This window comes from Zootermopsis nevadensis, unplaced genomic scaffold (genome assembly GCF_977971745.1).
Source record: "Zootermopsis nevadensis isolate Lab colony 2312 unplaced genomic scaffold, Znev_1.0 Znev_ptg000001l, whole genome shotgun sequence".
In the NCBI taxonomy this organism is placed as follows: Eukaryota; Metazoa; Arthropoda; class Insecta; order Blattodea; family Termopsidae; genus Zootermopsis; species Zootermopsis nevadensis.
In genome coordinates this window covers 18,166,127-18,187,063 of record NW_028259133.1, presented here as the reverse complement: position 1 = coordinate 18,187,063, position 20,937 = coordinate 18,166,127, and the positions used below count along the sequence as shown (strand labels likewise).

Genomic DNA, 20,937 nt, shown 5'->3' with positions numbered 1-20,937 from the left:
AACGTCCCAGAAGACAGCTGTATTCATATTCACCTCCATGTAAACCTCAGATATCTCAGATTAAATCGTCCAGGCCTCAGAAGGATCTGCACAGCCCCCAAGGAATTTTGGGGCCCAAGTGCTAGGAGACTTTCGAAGACTTAAGCCCCTTCTGTGCACCCCCAGGTAATGCCCTCGTCCACCTTGCCTATCAGGCCTGGACACCTCTGTCATTCAACAGTTCTGTTGGGAGCATTAGTGCAACAGTGGTCATTAGTGCAATAATTATCTCTCACGAACGTCGGTGTACCCCAAAGAGTACGCCTTTAAAGTGTATTGTTCTAACATCACGTCTAAATCTTCCAACTGGTCCTTTGTTTCAGGTATTTCGAGTAAGACTGTTGTAATGTTTGCAGTTCTCATCTCTCAGATTTTAAGGATGAGCTTAATTTTAAGTGAACGTGTAGGATTCTGTTTCGGTCGTTTGCAGATTTGGTCAAATCGCTTCTGTTTACGATAATCCAGTCAGGTTTGCTACAGTACGTAGTGTTTAGGGCTTAAAGCTTTCTGGATATCTTTTAGGAAATAGGAGGAATTTTATTATTCGAGTGAGACATCCCAAAACAACCCTCTTCAGTATTTTCAGGTAATGGTGAATGCTGCCCCTAGAAAGATAAAAATCAGTTCTTTCTTATTACTTTTTAGTAGTTTCCGTTTGACGAGGTTTATTTTCAGGTAAGACAATTCCACCGAAGGATTCTTCTCCTTCTTCTTCTTCTTCTTCTTCCGTCTCTGCAGTAGATCGATACATTTCGTCTCGAGCTTTGCATCCGTACAACCGGAAGTGGTGTGAAAAAATCGCTCGTGATTATAAAAGGTCGTTCTCTTCGGCACATATTAGGAAGGTGAAATCAATGACGATGATATGAACATTCCGACAGTCTACTTTCTAAAACCTTGGAGTCCAAATATGGCTTAATTATTCATTCTTCCTTGGTACTGTGAGGAATCTCTTATGGAATTTTCCAGCCAAAAGAATACGTTATTATTAATTGTGCGAATGAACAAATTATATTCATTTGAACTCCAGCTGTGTGGTTCTTTTTTTTCTTTTTTCGGAACCCAACTAACGAGATGTGTGTCTTTCCATCTGTCCTCTCATTCGGTTACAAACACCACTGTTGCAGAATTTAATTAACTATAGATTTGAGGTTTTCACAGCAGTGAGGATTTCCTATGATAATTTTCTGGGTTTTGTCATCGTGTAAACTCGTCGGTAGAGAAAGATTCTGTCTCCGTCTTCAGGGCTGAAGGTGGAGACATTGTATTTCTCAGAAACGCTGGCCTTTACACGGCGCTAAAACCCACAAGATCATCGTCATCATCATTAATCAACACATTTTGTTAAACTCGATATGAACATCGTACCATTGGATTTGTTGTCTTCTTTGAACTTCGAGGCTTGGAGTTTTGTACGGAGACTCGTCTTTGAAACATGTATAACTTTTATTCAAACATTCTTTCACGAAAATTGAAAGAACATGGCGTGTGTAGGTAACTGAGAATTCACTGTTACTTTATATTTATTATTGTAATATGTAACAAAGACATATTAATAGGTCCAACTGTCAATGACAAATGGTTTTAATACTTATTTTATTTTCTCTCTATATTTTTTATCTGAGGCCTTGTCAGAAGAATATTGTGTTATTAAGTTATTTAAGCTTTGTTGTTAAGTGTGTTTAATTGCAGATTGCTTGCACTTCAAAAGAATTTGCTACCAAGGAGAGCTTTCTGCTCTTAGTAATTAAAATGCAGTTACAAAGACGGATTTCCTTGTTTTGTGTTTGATGTCCTTGAGCGTACGCACATTCTTGAACCATGTCCAGATACAACTTCAGACTACAATTTAACCTAATGCTTACATTCTATTTTTAGAATTTATATAACATAATAGAGGTGACAAATATATTGCAGTCAAGAAAACTCAAAAAACACTTTTTTATATAACTGCGAAAAAAATTAATGTTGCCTGTCTTGCATAACGTACTCAGTCAGAGTTCAAAACCAATGAATTTTCAAAAAATGTATATAATTTTAATAATTTATTGTTTGATTCATGTATTATTTAACTTCGTTGCATAAACTGCTTGAATTTCGTAGCGTTAAAATAATATTAACCGGAATTTGCGTTAAGTGATCAACGGAAGCTAAAGCCCTCGACGTCGGAGCATTGAAGCAGTAATCTCCTCTGGAACGTCGGTCAGTACACGGTTCTACACTCCAAAAGGCAGCCATCTTGTTGTTCGTCGCTGTGAGAACAGTAAATCTCACAATAGTAGTTTTTGAAGGTACACCGACCCTTCCAGTTCCGCAAACCTGCACGGTTAAGTGCCATTCAGTTTCTCGTCTGTTACACATAAACACGAACAAAAGGTTCGCTTTGACCAGCCAATTATCTGTTATTCTGGAAGTAAAACAGACTGTTAACCATTTGCGTCTTCTCCGTGGACGTCTTTCAACACGCTTTAGGGGTTTTGGTACGCGTTTACCCCAGGTATCTTGGCCTTGGATGTGTTCCATGTGTTGTCGTGTCTGAGGAGACTTGTTACGTGACGTGTTTTTGCAGCAGCGGCTTATGGGGGAGCTCGGGAGTTCCCGAAGTGGGAGGAGCAACATGGTTGCATGAATAATTCAGCTACCAGCTCTGCTTTATCGCTACCCACTACACCCCATTTCTGCTTCTGTTGAAGATAGATACGGAATAAAGTAAAGTGTGAATGAATTCACGTTGCTCTATTGGCCTGTGACGACGTGTAGACTCGTAGGTAGACTAACGTTTCAGAGAAATAAATTGCCCCCATCTACGAGTCTAGCGGTTAGAACGCTGGCCTTGTAATCCTGGGGTCTCGGGTTCGATTCCCGGCGGTGCCCGAATTTATAACTTGTGTTGGGCAAGGCCGTGGTCTAGGCAACACGGAGTTTTCCTCCGGGGGCTTCCCCGGTTTCTCCATTCACACACAGAAGAAGGCAATGGCAAACCACTTCTGGATCATCTGCCAAGAACGTATATGAACAGGTCCCAGTCCGAGAAAAGAATGGAAGGATCCTGTTCATATGGACCTGTCGTCAGACAGAACACTAAATAATAATAATAATAATAATAATAATAATAATAATAATAATAATAATTACGAGTCTACAAGGCATCACAACCCAGAAGAATATAGTTATTCTCACAGCTGCGAGTACCTCAAATCTTACATAAAGCATATGTTAGTGTTTTTGAAATCGGATTTAAAAGTTATATTGTGAATATTGAACTCTTTTTTATCTGAACGGTTACTTCGAAAGAAACTCTACACGGGTAGATAAGTAGCCCATATTGCTACTTTCTGTTCTCGAAAATCGTATCCGATACAAGAGACTCCCGGTCATTTGTGGTCGGATTAACCGAGGTTCGTCTGGTTTAAACGAAAATTAAAAATTTATTTAGAATACATGCTGTAAAATCTAGAACGCTAAAAAAGAAATACATACAACAATAACATTCTTTAACGTATAAACATGAATCAGTTGTTTCTAAAACCTGAAGTTTGCGATAATAGGACGTTGTTACTATCCGTTGGACTCCTTGTTTAAAACTTTGTATATCCTGTATTAAATTGTAAATAAAATCCTTTCTCTTAAAAGAAAATCTTTAAAAATGTATATAGTGCATGTCTGTAAATAACTTACGTATTTGTTACATTTTCGTGACTTTTTTTTAGTATTATCCGGGGGGAAATATATTTCCGTACGAACCCAGATAATCGGCAGTCAACTGCATTTGACTGTGGGTGTGTTAAAGAATTTGTTTCTTCCGTCATTGATGAAATAGCGAAAAAATATTCGGACTGGGTTGTTGGCGGTAAGATATTGAACATCAAAGGTGTTCTTACGTTAGTAAGATCGATTAGTCGGCAAGTTAGTAAAGCTATATTGCTCCAATTTCCATATGAAACACCTGAAGTAGGTCGAAAAGATAATGACATTTTCTAATTCGTTGAGATTTCTTTCGATATTCTTGCGAGATACGTTTGCCATCTTGAGGACAGCTGCTGGTACTGTAATGTAACACCTCCCTCCCACTGTTTTATTTGGAACTTAGTACTTTATTAAGTCTGTACGACAGATATGTGCATGAAACTTACCAGCCTGTTTCCCACTCAGTGTTCTAGACATCTATTCGGGCCAAGGAATTTGTTGAATGGTGTGATCCGGTTACACAAATAAATGAGACTGTAAAATGAAACGGGTATCTTGAAATCATTCTGAAGTAAGTTCAAACTCAGACGCCTGCAGCCTCCGTGTGTGTGGGGGGGCATGTTTTAGAGAGAGTACTTATTTTTTTCCAGCCTCTGCACTTCGTCAATTTACCGATGTTGTAATAGGTCACGTGAATGTAAGGCGATGCAAATTTTATTTCCATGTATTTGCTTCAATATTTAGACATTTACTTAGATTTTAGACTGGATTGGACAGTCAGAAAAGCGACTTATTATAGAGTGGACGACCGTGGTTCGATTCCCGACATTGACAAGAATCTTCTCGTTCGCCATCCCTCCAAGTGTTCATCATTATGTTCTTGATTTGAAACGAAATTTATTGCCAAATACTGACAAACTGGTTATTGTGACTGAGCTTTCTCGTGTTTCTCCTCAGTTCCTCCAGACACGACCACTTCCTTCCACATACTTTCAAACTCTCAGCTCATTAATCAACCTCTCGTTGGCTCTTGATGGTCTGAGCTACTGGGAGCATCCTTAAATAAATCGCAAAAATAGATTTTCGTGTTCGACAATTCATACAAAGCTTTTTCCTAGTCGTCTCAACGGCTGACACTTTCATAAAGAAATCGAGATTGATAGATTTATATCGAGTGTCATCACGTCATGAACACATCTGACGCTGTCATTGTGTTGATGGCCTGTTGAAACGAAAGATGTGATGATTAAATCTGCACAAATAACGAGCTCCAAGAGAAAATTGGTTTATCGATTGTGCATGCCAATCAGCTGAGCTGCGTCTATGACTTTCGGAAATGAATTGTTCCTTTTTTCATCTCTAAAAATTTCTTAAATTATTTACCAGTGTGATTTTCAACAAGGTGGGTCTTTTATCAGGGAAAGTTTTTAATTTGTTTAGCAGTCGGTATCTGGGGACTGTCATATTTTTCACTGTAATTAAAGATATTGTCTTCATTAAAAAACCTTCATCAGTCACTGAAATTTGTCCTATAGTTGTGGCCTTAAGCGAGATCATTCTGACTAACAAATTAACGAGAACGCAATACATTCATAAAATGTGTAAAAGTGAACAATTCTCGCAATAAACAAATATGAAAGTGAAGAAGACAAGGAAACAGAAAAAGAATGAATAAATTAATAATGTTCCGAAAATCATCTTTCATTCGTAACGCCCATATTTAGCTAGTAACAGGTTTTGTACAGACATTTTCCATGACGTATTTGCTTGCTGTAGAACTACAAATATATCCTTATTTTCTTCGCACCTCGTAAAAAAATAAAAGTAATTGATGCCGTCATTTGATAACTATGAAAATGATGACTGCTCGCCTTGTGTCAAAATACTGTGTATACAATAACGGCTATTAAAACTGATTTACGATGAGCTCTGTATTCATTATATGGGCTAACGTAATAAAAAGACGTAATGAAAGGACACAAGTTTATTCGTCGTAAATCTGAACCGTCATTAGGATCGCGGTGGCAATTTGCAAGATATAATTCGTAAGTGCCCTGGTATAAAGGCGTGTAAGTCCTGAAAGTTAAAGAAACTAGAAACAACTTTCGCAAAGTAACAGCCTATGTCTTCATGACGAGTTGTCTTAAATTAGCGCAGGAATACATCTTCAGGATGTAGTGCATAATTACGTACAGGGACAAATTTACCTGTGAATGTCTGAAAGCTGCCTTGATACAAAGCGTACAGTAAAATGAACGAATGTAGTAACATCGTCGACACTTGGCAGTCTCCGTGCTGTTATTGTTTTCTGTACTTTGCATAGGGCAACCATTACGTAATCGTCCTACCCACGTTGTATGTGATATCGTGGGATTGGCGTTGCTGTATTTTTTGTCTTGGATCCTTTTTATACTAACTTGTTTATGTGATTAGTTTACAAATGAATTATTTGAAGAGAAATCTTACCAAATATGTACTGCATTAAATGGGGTAGACGTTGTTAGCCCTAAAGAAATGCTGGCAAGAAATGTATGTGACTTTAGTTCGAGTGTTATTCAAGCTACGAAGGAGTTGATAAGATAAAATGATTTGGCAATCAGGCGATATTAAACGTGTTATCAGAATACTACAGATACATTTATTTGTCATTTAATTTTCATTAAATAATGTTTTACCTTATCAAAAGCGTATATCTTCTCTGTTTCAAATGAAAAGTTCTAAGACACTACGGTGTCAAACTTTCTTAAAATGCTTGAACATGAACGTGATATTGCTAGCATTAATTGTGGGATAATAAACATGCAATTTATTGATCAGCTGTATACGAGTACGTAATTTCCATATGAACGGATTCTCACTATGTTAAATTTTTCCAATACAACCTCGGGTTTATTTCTTACTGTCAATTTTTTGTGTTTTCAGCATGTGAATTGTAAGTACAATACAGAATTTGTAGTTGTACACGTGTACAGTGTAACATTGTGTGTACCGAACGCCACTTTAGAAGAACCGGAAGACGCTAGGAACTATTTTCGTGTCGGATGTACCGTTCCAGTAACATCATCTATGTTTCATAGACACTTTGAATACTGTAATGAGACGAGATGGGTGTTATAGATTATCTCATTTGTTACGTGCTTGTCAGGATATGCGCTATGCTAAATGGTTCGCAAACGTTTTCGATGCGAAGTAATGTCTTCCAGAATGAACAGACGTTTTCACCAGCACAGCTTTTGCCCAATTGGTAAGAGCAGTGGCTCAGCAACCAGGGTGATTTTGGTTCGAGTGTGACGGGGGAGGAGTCTATGAGAGAGTCTTCTGCCTCGTAATTTCATTTTTGTGTCGTAGTGCGTGATTGTGGTTTGACACTCTGTATATGTCGGCGTGAAGCTTTCGCTTTGCTTGACGAAGAGTCTACACCTACGTCTCAGGGTCAGGGCTGTATGTGACCTTCATGGCGGCTTCGAACAATTGTTCCTCGGGTCAGTCTTGATTTATGACGCAAATTTCTTTACTAACTGACCATGAATGTGGTGATAAGTCTCGCCTATGGCTCCAATAAACCGCTGCGAAATATTCAGTGGTATGCAGAACATGTCTGAAGTTAAAACTAGACAGTGAGTTGAAGGTTTTTGGTAAAAAAAGAGGAAGGGATTTTTTGTTATCCGAATATAGTAGCCGTCTGTCCATCCGTCCCACTCTCTTTCTCTCATACGGCACGTCGTAGAAAAAAGGGGAAAAAAAGAAATCCTCTTGGCGAGACAGTCTCTATATTAATTTTATTATGTATGTAGATTACGTACAAGGGTGTCCAAGAAACGGAAATATCGGAGAGTCACAAAAAGAAGTCCTTGAGAACCTGAAATATTACCATATTGATACTAATTTTTCGTTTTTTGATTATTTATTAGGCTAATAAATCCTTTGAAAGGGTTACAAAGTTCAAATATTTGGGAACAACAATAACAAATCAAAATGATACTCGTGAGGAAGTTAGGAGGAGACTAAATTCCGGAAATGCTTGCTACTTCTCAGTTCAAAATATTTTGTCTTCCCGTCTGATTTCTAAGAACCTGAAAATTAAAGTATACAAAACAATAATCTTGCTTGTTGTTTTGTATGGGTGCGAAACATGGTCTCTCACTCAGAGGGAGGAACACAGATTGCAGGTGTTTGAGAATCGGGTGTTGAGGAGGATATTTGGGCCTAAGAGGGAAGACGATGGGGCGTGGAGAAAACTGCATAATGACGAGCTTAAAAATCTGTACTGCTACCCCAGTATTGTCAGGATGATTAAGTCAAGAAGAATGAGATGGGCGGGACATGTAACGCGCATGGATTGGACAAGAGGTGTGCACCGGGTACTGGTTGGGAAACCTGAAGGGAAGAAACCTCTGGAGAGACCTAGACGTAGATGGGAGGATAATCTCAGGCGGGGTCTATGGGAGATAGGAGTTGAAGGAGACTGGATTTTGTTGGCCCAGGACAGGGTCCGGTGAAGGGCTTTGGTTAATTCGGTGATGAACCTTCGGGTTCCGTAAGCCATCTGGTTGGTTGGGTCCACTATTTGGGAAGCCTGAGGGGAAGAAACCTCTGGAGAGACCTAGACGTAGATGGGAGGATAATCTCAGGCGGGATCTATGGGAGATAGGAGTTGAAGGAGACTGGATTTTGTTGGCCCAGGACAGGATCCGGTGGAGGGCTTTGATTAATTCGGTGATGAACCTTCGGGTTCGGTAAGCCATCTAGTTAGTTAGTTAGTTATTAGGCTACTTAACTAAGAAGTCTTATAATGTTATCACAACAATAAACTTGCCGTTTGTGTGTGTGTGGACGTCCGGCATTTTTTACACATGAAGAGTGAATGCGGACAGAACGTTTTGGAACAGCGCGGTATATATATGTCTACTCTACATGTAACCCGAGAAAACACGGATCAGACGTATTACAAATTGGGAGATATTGTGGAAACCATCTCTATTTTCAACATGAACACGAGCGACGTCACACAAAGTCACAAATTAATTCCCTTTATCGCCACACGAGGGAGATTCTCCCGTTGGGTTGAATTTCTTCAAAAGCATCGCATCCCTTACACCGCATATCAACCCCTGTTTCCACTCGAGTGATGGGGTTACGCCCATGGTTAGGTAGAATATCAAATTGTATTAAGCGAAATGGATCTAGAGCAGCTTCGTCGAGTCTGATCTTCGCCAGCCCCTGGTTAAAGCACAGGGGGGCACTGCGTGTTAGCATCGTCAGAGCACAGGGGCTCAGGAAAGGCGTGTTCCCTGATGAGCGACTAATTTCCTGAAGTCTGAATAGGGAGCGGTGGTTTTTAACAAATTGCTGTAACAGAAAATAAACTCTTGTTTTGTAGTAACGACGCAAGTTACCTGGGCCCAATCTGTAACCGGAATAAATGCCAGCATAGAGTAGAATTAAGATGGATAAGCTAATTTTTTTAATGCATGCGATAGTATGACGTATCACGATAGATTTGCATGGTAAAGAATTCCTGAGAAGCTAAAAGTTACTTAACTAGTCAAGAAATTATCTGCCTTGTATAGAATATGTGAGTGTGCCTGCTTAATAAACAGATCTGCAGAACAGCGGAAAAGCAGTCGTATTATTTTATGGGAGTCACCGAATTTTGGACGCTCAGTAACTTGGCCAAGTCCTCTCTGTGTGGATCAGTTTATTAATTTTTGCATACAATTAAGGTCCAATTATGAAGGGTTAAGCGTTATGATATTATCGAGTTATCGTTATAAGCTACCTATATTAAGTATGTCACAGTTTTTATGCACAAACACACAAGAGACGTATGCCCGATCATAAGTGTTGTGAGAGTAGACACTACATCGCTAATTTTTGGGGTAATTAATAGGTGATGTTTCCCAACAGTTCTGCAAACTGCTTAGTCGCTGTCTCTCCTTCAACTGTCGATATCTCAGGTCACGATTTTGCGTTCTTCCCCTGTCAGTACGTTCTTGCGCAGTCCAGAGGCAACCGTAAATTAACAGAACTGTAAACATATTTCCTCAGTATTAAGTCATGTTGTTGTATCAGTGAGTGTACATAGCATCTAGTAGCAATAACCTCAGTCATTAACCTGTCCGTGGGCGTGAACATAATTACATTAAATGGCAATGTAAGGAAACGGAGCTTCTCGTAAACGTCTCGAAGGCTCGTAACAGAAAATGAGAAGACCAATGACGTTAACATTTACAAGTTCAGCTGAGTTAGGAAGTCGCCATTTGTGACCGTGGTTGGTAACTTCATCCACACACGAAGCTAAAGAGTCCGGACAATGTACGATTAACAGTGCTGGGTTAAATCGATGTCAACACCCCTCTTCATATTGATTCAGTGTGCGTGTGGATGAATATGAAATGGTCGTCTACTCCCACGTGTTCTCTGTCTTCAGAAACCTTCTTCAGTTTTTCAGACGTTTTCAGTTTAAAATCGCCTCGTAGCGAAAACAGATACATACATACATCTTTATTACATTCCATGGATCCGTAAGTTAGTCAGATGACAGTAGGATGTAGAATAAGTCATAATAATACAATACTTGTTATACAAATACAAGTCATATAAATGTCACAAAATACAAACAAAAGGTTCACATAAAATAGATAATGGAAATTCCTGTGTATTTCTTCGTTAACAACATCTTTTCTTTTACCTAAGGCCTCTGATGCAGAGGAAATAATTCCAGCCTTTGTTCCCCGGACAGTACAGGAACGAAACTTGGTTTCTTACCTTAAGATGTGGACCAAGATTGAAAATGTTTGAGAACAGGGGGCTAAGGAGAATAATAGCACCAAATAGGGAGGATATAAAAGGAACATAGAGAAAATTATATACTGAAAAGCTGCATAATTTGTATGTATACTCTTCACTGACTGTCATAACATGTAGCGCGATCTGAGACTTTACAGATTCATGCAAACGTGAGAAAATTTTAAGTGAGATTTAGACGTAGAGAGGATAATATTAAAATTTGGCTGAGTACAGTTTCCAGGGCGGGCTGTCGGTTTCTTCGTACTTTTAAATGTAGCACATAGCACCACTTTTCAAAGGCTTCAACGAAACACATAAATACATAATGCACAGTTAGTTTGTTGAAGCAGGTGGTACTAGGTCTTAAATTGATAATTAATGCAAAGTCCGAAGGCTCCATATTGTCTGTCTGCCCGAGTAGGTTTTGACCGGCCGCAGTGGACGTCTGCGCTGTTCTGCAAAAGGGGATCCCCCCTCCTTACAAAGACAATGTCTTCCCTTTTCGCAGATCGATACAGTAACTGCTTTACCTGAGTCCTCTACAACAGTGGTATTTAACCTGGAGTACGCGTACCCCCGGGGGTACACGAAGACATCTTAGGGGGCACGTGAAATTAAAAAAATATTATTTTATGATAAACACTGAATAATCAGTAATGTAATTTATTTAATTTATTTTAGATGTAGATTATATACACTTGAATTATACACCAACAACTTTGGGGGTACAAAGTTGAAGAGAAATTATATCTGGGGGTACGCGAACAAAGAAGGTTGAATACCTCTGGTCTACAATAGACCATTCGTAAACTGTGACGTTGCTAATCCTTCTTCAAGCGTGAAGGATAGAGAACTGGACTTCAGTTTGCAGAACACGTTTTCCAGATGTGTTCTTTGATGTTTTAAATGTCTATCTTGGTTCTCTGCCCCCCACCCCGCAATTAAAATATAGGTTAAGATATACGCTAAAACATTCCCAAAACAGTACTCGAATAAAATGAATACGCCTTTTTGTCGGAACATTTGTTTCTAGACGTACAGTTTTATTTGAGGTTTTCGTAAGAATTATAGTTCAGACTGTGACCCTCAGTGGTTAACTGCTTAGTGTTATTGGTGGTTGACATAGTTTCAGAGGGACACACTGCCTCCTACTTCAGGATAGAATAATAATTTTGTTCCTGGAATTTATCAGAGAAGGGACATACCTCACTATACAAAACACGTGGTAAACACAAAGTGTTCACTGTTCTGCGAGCAGACTGAATTTTAAACTCCCAATTGTACAGAACTATGCTCCTCGTAATGTTTAAATGTAAGATATAACGATTACCCTGGTGATTAGATATTTCGCTAAAAGATAACGCAAGATTCCCGAATGCTAAGCGAAACAAAAATATTGCTTCACGATGGTTCTTCGTTTGAACTGTTACATTGTTTCTTCATGAAGATGTCTGCCTTCTGGGATGTTGCGCCTTGAAGTCTGGTGGAAATTCACCGACGTTTCAGAGGTTCTTACTGCCTTCATCATCAGCCCTGTACGGAGCAATATTCCAGAAAGCAGTCATCTTCGTACTCATCGCCGTGAGAACTTGAAATCTCGCCTTGTTTTGTCACGTTTCGCTCATCATTCAGGGGAAGCTTTGTGACTCACCCGCACAGTGGTCAGAGCCGACAACGGCGTGTAATTCAGCATGCAAAGGGTTAACCATCCACCGGAAGTTTTATAGTAGCATGTGCACGTGTTGGCGCCACGAGACGCACAGTACAGTACGTCACATACTCCAGCAGGCGGTGTTTGCTGAACATATTCACGGCTTCCTATACCTCAAAGGGACCCAGGTATACATCCACAAATATTCCCGATTAAAAAATTTCACTTTAGGTTAGGTTTCTTAGGAACCCTACAGCCAAGCTTATCACCATCTTGGTACCTTTTAACTAGTAGTTAGCAAGTCCCGGGTTAATATTTTGGCCAAGAGACTTGCTATTCTGATCAGAGTTCTTCTTGTGGTTTTCTTTAATTACACCAATCAAATGCCCGGATAGTAAGCGTACCTTAAATTAGGTCACGACCACTTCCTTCTTTATGTTTCTAGTTCAATTTTTATTAATCCTATAGCTTCAGATACTGATAGCCTCGTTAAATACAACACACAAACAAACACAGTCGTTCTGTGAACTTACGAGGTTTAGGCAGTGTTTGTAGAGGCTCTAGCCCTGATTGTTTTCAGAAAATCGAATATACCAACGTGTCTTCGAATGAACTGTTTTTATTCGAAAAAGGTGCTAAGTCATTGCATTTTCCCTGCAATTTGTACAATATCTTACAAAAATATGAGGTTTTCGTTTTTAGGGCATTAAAGATGTCTGCCACGTATTCTGGGTTGTCCTACAAGACTACGCAATGTCCCAACCCACTTGTACCTGGGAAGCATGAAATGTAGGATGAGTGTGTGCGCTTTGTGTTTTACAGGGATTGACTACATCACGGGTGAGAACTTCCTGGAAATGTTGGATAACGGTGTAGTAGTATGCCATTTGGCACAAGTTATCCAGGATCGTGCCAAGCAAGTGGTCGACATGGGATCTGCGAAGGGTGTAAGTTGTCTTGATTTGGCATGCTATTAAACGGAGCAGGCACAGCTGAGTGCAGAGCAAAAACGAATGGCATATCTTTCTACTGTTTACTTTACACTTCGTGAATTGATCTGTTGTGCTTAATTCATCTAAAATTGTAATTTTCAGTACGTGACTTGAATTTTGAACAGACAAAATTTGGTCATGTGACTGAATGCTTCCATCTGGTGACAGAATTTTTAGAGTATTGTGCTTCCTTTTGTGTTAGGTTAGGTTACCAGTTTTCTGAGGCTGCTTGGTATTCATTTTAAGCATGAATTGTTCAACCATTCTTTCAAGAAATCTGTATTCATAGTGCACTCTGACAAAGCTTAGTGGGGGGGAGTATCTTTAAAACATTACCAGATGATCAGAAGGACTAAGATTTTTTGTGGTTCCGTCACTTTCAGCCTGTACCAACAATCAAGGGCCGGTGTTGGGAAAATGCAGCTAGGAGGAGTTTCTTCTCAAGGGACAACATGGAGAATTTTATCCAGTTTTGTCGAAAACTTGGAGTCCATCAGAACCTGCTTTTTGAAAGTGATGATCTTGGTATGAACTTATAATATATTCTTATTCATGAGCCATTTATGGTCCAAGAGGGAGAGTAACACTGCGGTATTCAGTTTTCCGTCTTGATGTGTGTGTTATAACATTTTACTCAAAAGCAAAGTACTTACTTAATATGAGATCTCAAGAAGGCTCCTCCATTATAAAGAAATATCCATGTTAACTAACTTGATCCATAGAATTTCTTCTTCTCCTCCTCCTCCTCCTCCTCCTCCTCCTCCTCCTCCTCCTCCTCCTCCTCCTCCTCCTCCTCCTCCTCCTCCTCCTCCTCCTCCTCCTCTTCCTCCTCCTCCTCTTCCTCCTCCTCCTCCTCCTCCTCCTCCTCCTCCTCCTCCCCCCTCTTCTTCTTCTTCTTCTTCTTCTTCTTCTTCTTCTTCTTAAATTAATCTTAGAAAAATTTTGTTCTTGTGTGCCCTTTTAGTTTGTAATTTAATAGAATCTTTGGGATACTTCTCTTTTTGTTAATTCTCAAAATGTGTTCATACCAATTGCTACCATAATAATATATTGGTATTCCTTTCAGTTCTGCACAATCAACCTCGAAACGTGATCCTATGTCTGCTAGAGGTGTCTCGCCTTGCGTCTCGCTACAGTGTGGAGCCCCCAAGTCTGGTGCAGCTGGAGAAAGAAATAGCAGAAGAAGAATCTCAGACTCACTCACACTGCCATTCTGATTCGGGGCTGTCGCATAGCTCGCTCATGTCCTGGCAGTTCCAGTCCAGTCCTGCAGTCACACCTCGTTCCTCCCCTGACAAGATACGGCACAGCAGGCAAGGACGAAGGAAGGGAAAATTACTATTATGAATGATAATAAAACAGTGGTGTGTCTCAAAATAATAGCGACTTGCCCTTACAAACTGGTGCAGTATGTACCGGTAAAGATGCTGGATTAGAAGCGACAAAATCTCAAATTGCAATTCGTCCCAGGGACAACATTAAATGTATCTAAATTACCTTGAATTATTTTGGATGACAATCAATGTGGAATTCTCATATTTTGTGTTGTGAGATGAGATAATGAAAATGATCATTCTGATTTTATAAGGACGGGTGGCTCGATGCACCTCTGTATTGGAGGTTGTGTTGCAATAGAGAATGCATGTTAGTTAATAATTTATTGGATGTGATAATGAAGTGTGTGTGTATATATATTTTATAACATGGTATAAAACAGATTTAGTAACGTAGATTGAAAGCAATTTGAAACACAGCTACATATTCTTGTTTATATCCTATGCAATTCATAGTTGTAACTGATTAGTATTAGATTCTGTTACTGTGTCAGTTTCTGACAGAATCTGTCTTCTTTCTTATAAGTACTGCTGTTCTTATCCTGTAGGTATACTTTTCAGTGCCAGAAGCATGATATAGTTGAGCATTCTAATACTGGTACAAGAAAGCCTGAATAATAATTTTCTCCCCTCACTTACAGTATGACAGAATTTTGAGTGTGCCTCGTGCTGCGAGAATCATTCGGAATGTCGAGAAGGTCCTGGAGAAATCGCGAATTATTCGTAGCATGTAAGGTTGAAATAGGTGATTTAGGACACCTTCAGTTTCTTGCCCGACCTTAGTGCTTATTATCATGTGTGCAGTTCTTCATCAGCAATCTCATCAGGTAGCATTAATCGATGGGGTCGAACACCGGTGGCACGTCCTCGTAGTAGTGAACGTCGCAGTATGATGTTAATAGAGAGCTCTCCTGGAGGTGTTGGTGCCATGTCTCCCCAATGCGACCTGCGACGAGCAGCCAGTGAGGGTAACGCGGGTCCAGGAGCAACTAGCGGTGGTACCAGTGATGGTGTTCCCAGTGACACGACTGAGGACGATTGGTCCAGGGGCAGTGGTGAGGACCCAGATCTAGAGATTGATCAGGATCTTGGACAGGGAGACCATACAGAGGTCACCGAATTGGATAGGAGGGTGAGTTGGGAATGGTCAACCAGAAATGAAAAAGAAAATTGGCAGTGTTATATATATGCACACCATATATAGATTATTCCAAAAACAATATAATAATAATTGAAGTAATAGTTCTGTTATTTTATGTTAAAATTAGAAAAATAATATTGAATTTGCTGTTAGTGAGGTAGAAATGTACTGATCATTGATTAATTTATTGATTATAAATGGGGTGAGCGCCTAACTGACCCTTGCACTGCAACCATCCTTAATCTTTTGTGTATCTCCATTTACTTATTCTGATAATAGCCCTCTACCTTCCTTGAAATACATACCAGAGTCTCGACAAAAGCTCTGCGTTACAGCTTTTATTGGTGGGCGTAATCAAAGTCTCTCTATAGGTCCCAGGTCTCAGAGTTTCTGAGGAGGGTTAACCTCTGTAATGTATTTTAAGTTTCTTCTTTTCCTTGAAGATCATCCGCAGCAGCACAGGTACATTATGTGGTGAGTACCGGTTTCTTAAGTGTCATAGAGTGGGAAGAGCTTACAAGGTTTAATGAAATTTTTCATATTTCTTCCTTTCATGTGGTTCAGGTGCAACAGGTGGCGAGAGTGGCTCAAAGGCATTGTCATTGTCCGTCCAGCAAGTGCAACAAACTCAAGGTGAAAAAAGTGGGAGAGGGGCGATACAACATAGCCGGTCGCAATGTCTTCATCCGGGTTAGTGTTACTGAATCTTTATTTTTTCACTCCGTGGTAGTTACACATAAAGTATTAATCCAAAAACAAAACAAAACACCCACATTTCTCAGTTTCCAATTTTAAGTGATTCCAAAGAAATTCTCCTGCACAGACCTAGCAATGTATTCTTTTTGGATCTTTGTAATGGATAATGAATTTTAGTTCCACAAAATGCTGCTTTTTTTGTTCTTTATTCATTTTCATTCCATGGATTAGCCTCATAAATCTTTCAGCTTCGTACAATTGCGTAACTGTTACTTCAAAATTAGCAAATAATGATCACATTCATCAATGTTAATATTTTATTTTTCATTGAAGTTGTTAAAGGGTCGCCACATGATGGTCCGTGTGGGAGGTGGCTGGGATACTCTGGAGCACTTCCTTCTGCGACACGATCCCTGCCAGGTGAAGGTAGTGAACAGGAACTCCCCAACCAACAAGTCATCCTCACCATCGTACTTGCACATCCAAGCTAAATATCGTAGTCCGCCACCGTCAGACCCTATAGGGCGCTAGCAGGCACCACACGTGCCTTCGTACGTGGCACTTGCCTGCCACAGCCGTTATGCAATCACCTGCTCATAGATACACCACGCCAGACAGGTTATGGCTCAATGATGCAAAAAGGCAGTGCTTCACTTGAAATTTATTTTATACAGAGGAACAAAGTAGGCAGTAGACAATTTTTGTATCTAAAATGTTTTTCTGTGACTTTTTAATAATTATCAGTGGTTTACTTTCTTATCTTGACAGAATACAACAGACAGAATTGACAGGTGATATAATGTCACAACTGAACACTTCGTGGCCTGGGAATAGATTCAGCGAAAAGAAAATGTTTATTTCTTGAGATGATAGTTTTTGTATCATCATCATCTTAAAACTTCAGCATATGCATATTACTGAATGCATTCATATAACAAATTACTGTACTTTACGTATTTGTGGAATATACAGTAATGTGAAACTTTTCATTCTAGTCTCTTTACTTGCGTGTGATAAGTAAATTCTGCGGATAGCTTTACTCCTTGCCATGTGTGATGACACATTTTATGCTGGTACATTCTAAATGCAACAAACCAGCTTTCTCATTTAAACTCAGACATCAATTTAACACAGCGATCGGTGTGCAGAAAGTGACGGACATTAAACTACATAAATGTAAGAAAATTTCTTGAAAAACTATGTTCTGTGATTTATTACAGACTAACTCAAATATGAGTCCTTTTGTACTCAAATTTTTGTAAATAAAAATTGTTGAATCCTAAAAATTTAAAGACTGGTCCAATGATGGTCGTCGTTTTTAATATTATGACTTTTAATTGCTAAATTGTTTTATTTTAATTATTATGTATAATCAGAACTGCTAATAGGAATGTATATATAAAGCTTTATTTATATTCAAGTTCTATCTGCCTCTGCTCTTATGAGCATAAAATGCAGATTTTGACTGAAGCACTGCTAATGTGATCACTCTGTCACCTAATATTGCTTGTCACCTCACAGCAAATGATGCTGGAAGCTGGTATTATGTAGATAATATGTTACTTGCATTGCCTAAAGACATTTGCCAGTAATTTTGTAGTGTTTGATAGTTTTAAGTAGCTGCATAAATTAATACAGTTTTAAATGTATATATTATGCATGATAAAAATTAATTTCTAATTCTTTAAACTAAGGCATGTAGAAAATGTTTTGTATATTCTTCATTTGTTAAGTTAATGTTGAATAACTCTCGAAATGAGTTGAATTGGACCTCATTTACAAACATGATAATACATGTTAGAATACTAATTTCACACAATTTCTTTTGGAAAAAATATTTTAATTATTTGAAATATTTTTGTTTCATACTTTTGCAATAATGTATTATTTTCTTGAATTGGTAGGAATATTTTGTAATTGTATTTTAAATTGGGAAAAGTTGGCAATATTTCTTTAGATAATTTGTAATTTCATAAAGGTTTGCTCTAGAGAGCAGTGGGGCCCTGACAATCTGCTACAGTGAACAACTTAATTTATGTGAATTCATAACTGAGTTTAGAGTACAAGTTTTTGAAACATTCAAACACATGTAATTCAGAAATGGGTTTATCTGTAATTACGTCTTGTTGTTTGGAGCTCAGTTGATAATAGTTATGATGAGACTCCAGAAAACTCAAATAACAACCCCCAATTTTATTCTACTTTGTTAGTTGTATTCTGTAAGTGTTTCTTTTTCTTTTGACCAACTGTCATTTTATATTCCTTACCGAAATGTCATTTACATTATTTGATAATGGTTTCCTTAACCCTCACACTTTTTTATGTTGCCTTCATATAGATTAGGAAGTTTATATATTTCCCACATACATTCATTCTGGCATCTGAATATTTTTAATACAGTGGCACCTCGATATAACACGGGTTTTGGGTTATAGCTTCAATACCTGTGTTATTTGTGAAATATGTAAAACATATGTAATTGTATTGGGGGTTATGATCACAGACACAGTATATCCAAATTCGCAGTATAATGAGGCGCGGTATATTGAGGCTCCAGTGTATCGTATATCATCAATTTCTTTTATGCATTTAAGGCAACCAGATATCCCCAAGACACTTCCTTTATTTTCAAATGATATTTCAAAATAAGTCATAAATGTACATTTTTCCTTCCCCTTTAATATGGACTAAATATTTATCATCATCATGTATTATGCATTGTGTATACATAATCTGTTTAATCTGTAAGAACTGTTATCATGATCTTCTCCTGAATGATTTATGTATGACAGCTGGCCCATCTAGCTGCAGAAGGAATGTGATGTAACACTTTAAATATGAAGAGATTTTAAAACTAGCTACACCTGGTTGCATTGTGGTGCTTCAGTTTAGGTTTCATCAGTTCAAAGTTCATTATTTAAGAAATTATACACTGTTGCAAAATGTATCATTACATTGTGTAAATGTACTTTATTAAATATGTAAACTTTTACCTTATATAACTTTGTTAATTGTTTTCATAGCATGTGTTCAGTTGCAGAAGATTATTCACATAACCTGGCAGCTGCTTTTATTTCAGGTACAAGGAAAAGAGTCAAAACACAGAGTGAAAAGTGCAACAAAGAAAAAAACGTAACATTCGCAGTTTAGACATAATAGTGTAAAGTGGGAAACTCAACTGTACTTAGATAAGTGCAATTGTAGAGGTGAGATGAAACATCACATTCTCATGTTAGTAACTGTTGGTTGGAAGTTTGTAGTTGGCACACATGAATTTTGTCAGCCATAATGCATTTTTGCCAATATTTGTTTTGAACTATATAGTAAAAGATACTTTTCATTCAAGTTCATGGTAGAATGTGTGGTAAGACTTTGTGATTTACCCTTCTTATATATAATTGTGTGATTTAAATATTTATTAGTATGCATTGTATATTTGCTGAAACCCCAGTCCAAGTGTTATGATCTGTAACAAGACATAACAGCTTTGTTGGAATTTGGTAGGTATTCTTGCAGTTGATGTATCTGCAAATTGCCTTAATGTATTAGTTATTTAGACAATCAATTATGATGGAAAATAACAGTCACCTCTGCGATGTGGAAAGATGAGCCTTGTCTAAATGGTTTTATTTCTCAGACTGCTTCTTCAGCTACAATTTCAGTCAGTGAATTGTAAAGGTAACCAAGCATCATGCAAAATATTTTCTAATATGACTTTCATATTAATAATTTGCCACAAATTTGTTACCATTTTGGAAGAAGGGTAAAAATATGAGAAATATGTTAAGGTATAAATTGATGATATGGTTATGAAAAGAATGTAATATTATTATATTCATACTTTGTTATGTGTTGTGTATGAATAACCATTTACATCATGTTGTTATATCACACTTTAAAACAACAAAAGGGTGCTTTAACTTTGGTCCTTGGTTTGTAGACACAACACCATATAATTTGAACTGTAAGAATATTAAGGCTTGGTTATATGATTAATGTCACAAGCTTTAATTAATTTTGTTTGAATAATATACTTATTCCACCATGAAAATAACTGGTCTTTTTATCACTCACATAAGAGTATAGTTTTTTAGCCTAACTATTAGATATTTTAATAAGCTGGTCTTCATCATTGAAGTCCACACAGAGACACATAAAGGAAGCTGTGCATTAAAAAAAAAGTAAAAACATAAGTTATCCTTCATCTGGAATTTCTTTGATTTTTCCCTGAATCATTTGTTATTATTGTAATGTATGTTTCTATAGTTTTCACTTGTTACAAAAAGATTCTGCACCTTATGTAAGCCATCATAAGCACTTATCCTACTAGTCCATTTCTGAAGAGTTATGCGAGTATCACAGCATTTACTTAGTGGGTGTAAGTGAAACAGAAACCATTTCAGGATAACCTTACTTTTAAATATGGAAAGTAAAGAGTTTATGAATGGAAATTAAAATAATGCAGGCAAGAGTACAGTAAATACCTTTTTGCCTGAATTGCTGTACTTCAGAGTGACTAAGGATATGTACTTAATATGTTGTTTTTAAAAAAATGTAATTTTTCTGACTTTTTGATGGCATGACCCGTGGATTTTTTGGGAAGGGGTT

General features: G+C 38.0%; 1 protein-coding gene across 3 annotated transcripts in view; it reads left to right on the top strand.

Moving 5' to 3' along the window:
• LOC110830541 (growth arrest-specific protein 2-like) overlaps window positions 1–20,383 on the top strand; it is a 38,679-nt gene extending 18,296 nt beyond the window's left edge. For all 3 annotated transcript variants that reach the window (XM_022065597.2, XM_022065596.2, XM_022065595.2), the window contains exons 3-8: window positions 12,989–13,113; window positions 13,542–13,683; window positions 14,225–14,471; window positions 15,297–15,624; window positions 16,198–16,323; window positions 16,663–20,383. In XM_022065597.2, coding sequence (XP_021921289.1) covers window positions 12,989–13,113; window positions 13,542–13,683; window positions 14,225–14,471; window positions 15,297–15,624; window positions 16,198–16,323; window positions 16,663–16,860 — 1,166 coding nt within the window. In that variant the 3' untranslated portion in view covers window positions 16,861–20,383. The remainder of the gene's footprint in view (window positions 1–12,988; window positions 13,114–13,541; window positions 13,684–14,224; window positions 14,472–15,296; window positions 15,625–16,197; window positions 16,324–16,662) is intronic.
• The last annotated feature ends 554 nt before the right edge of the window (window positions 20,384–20,937 follow it).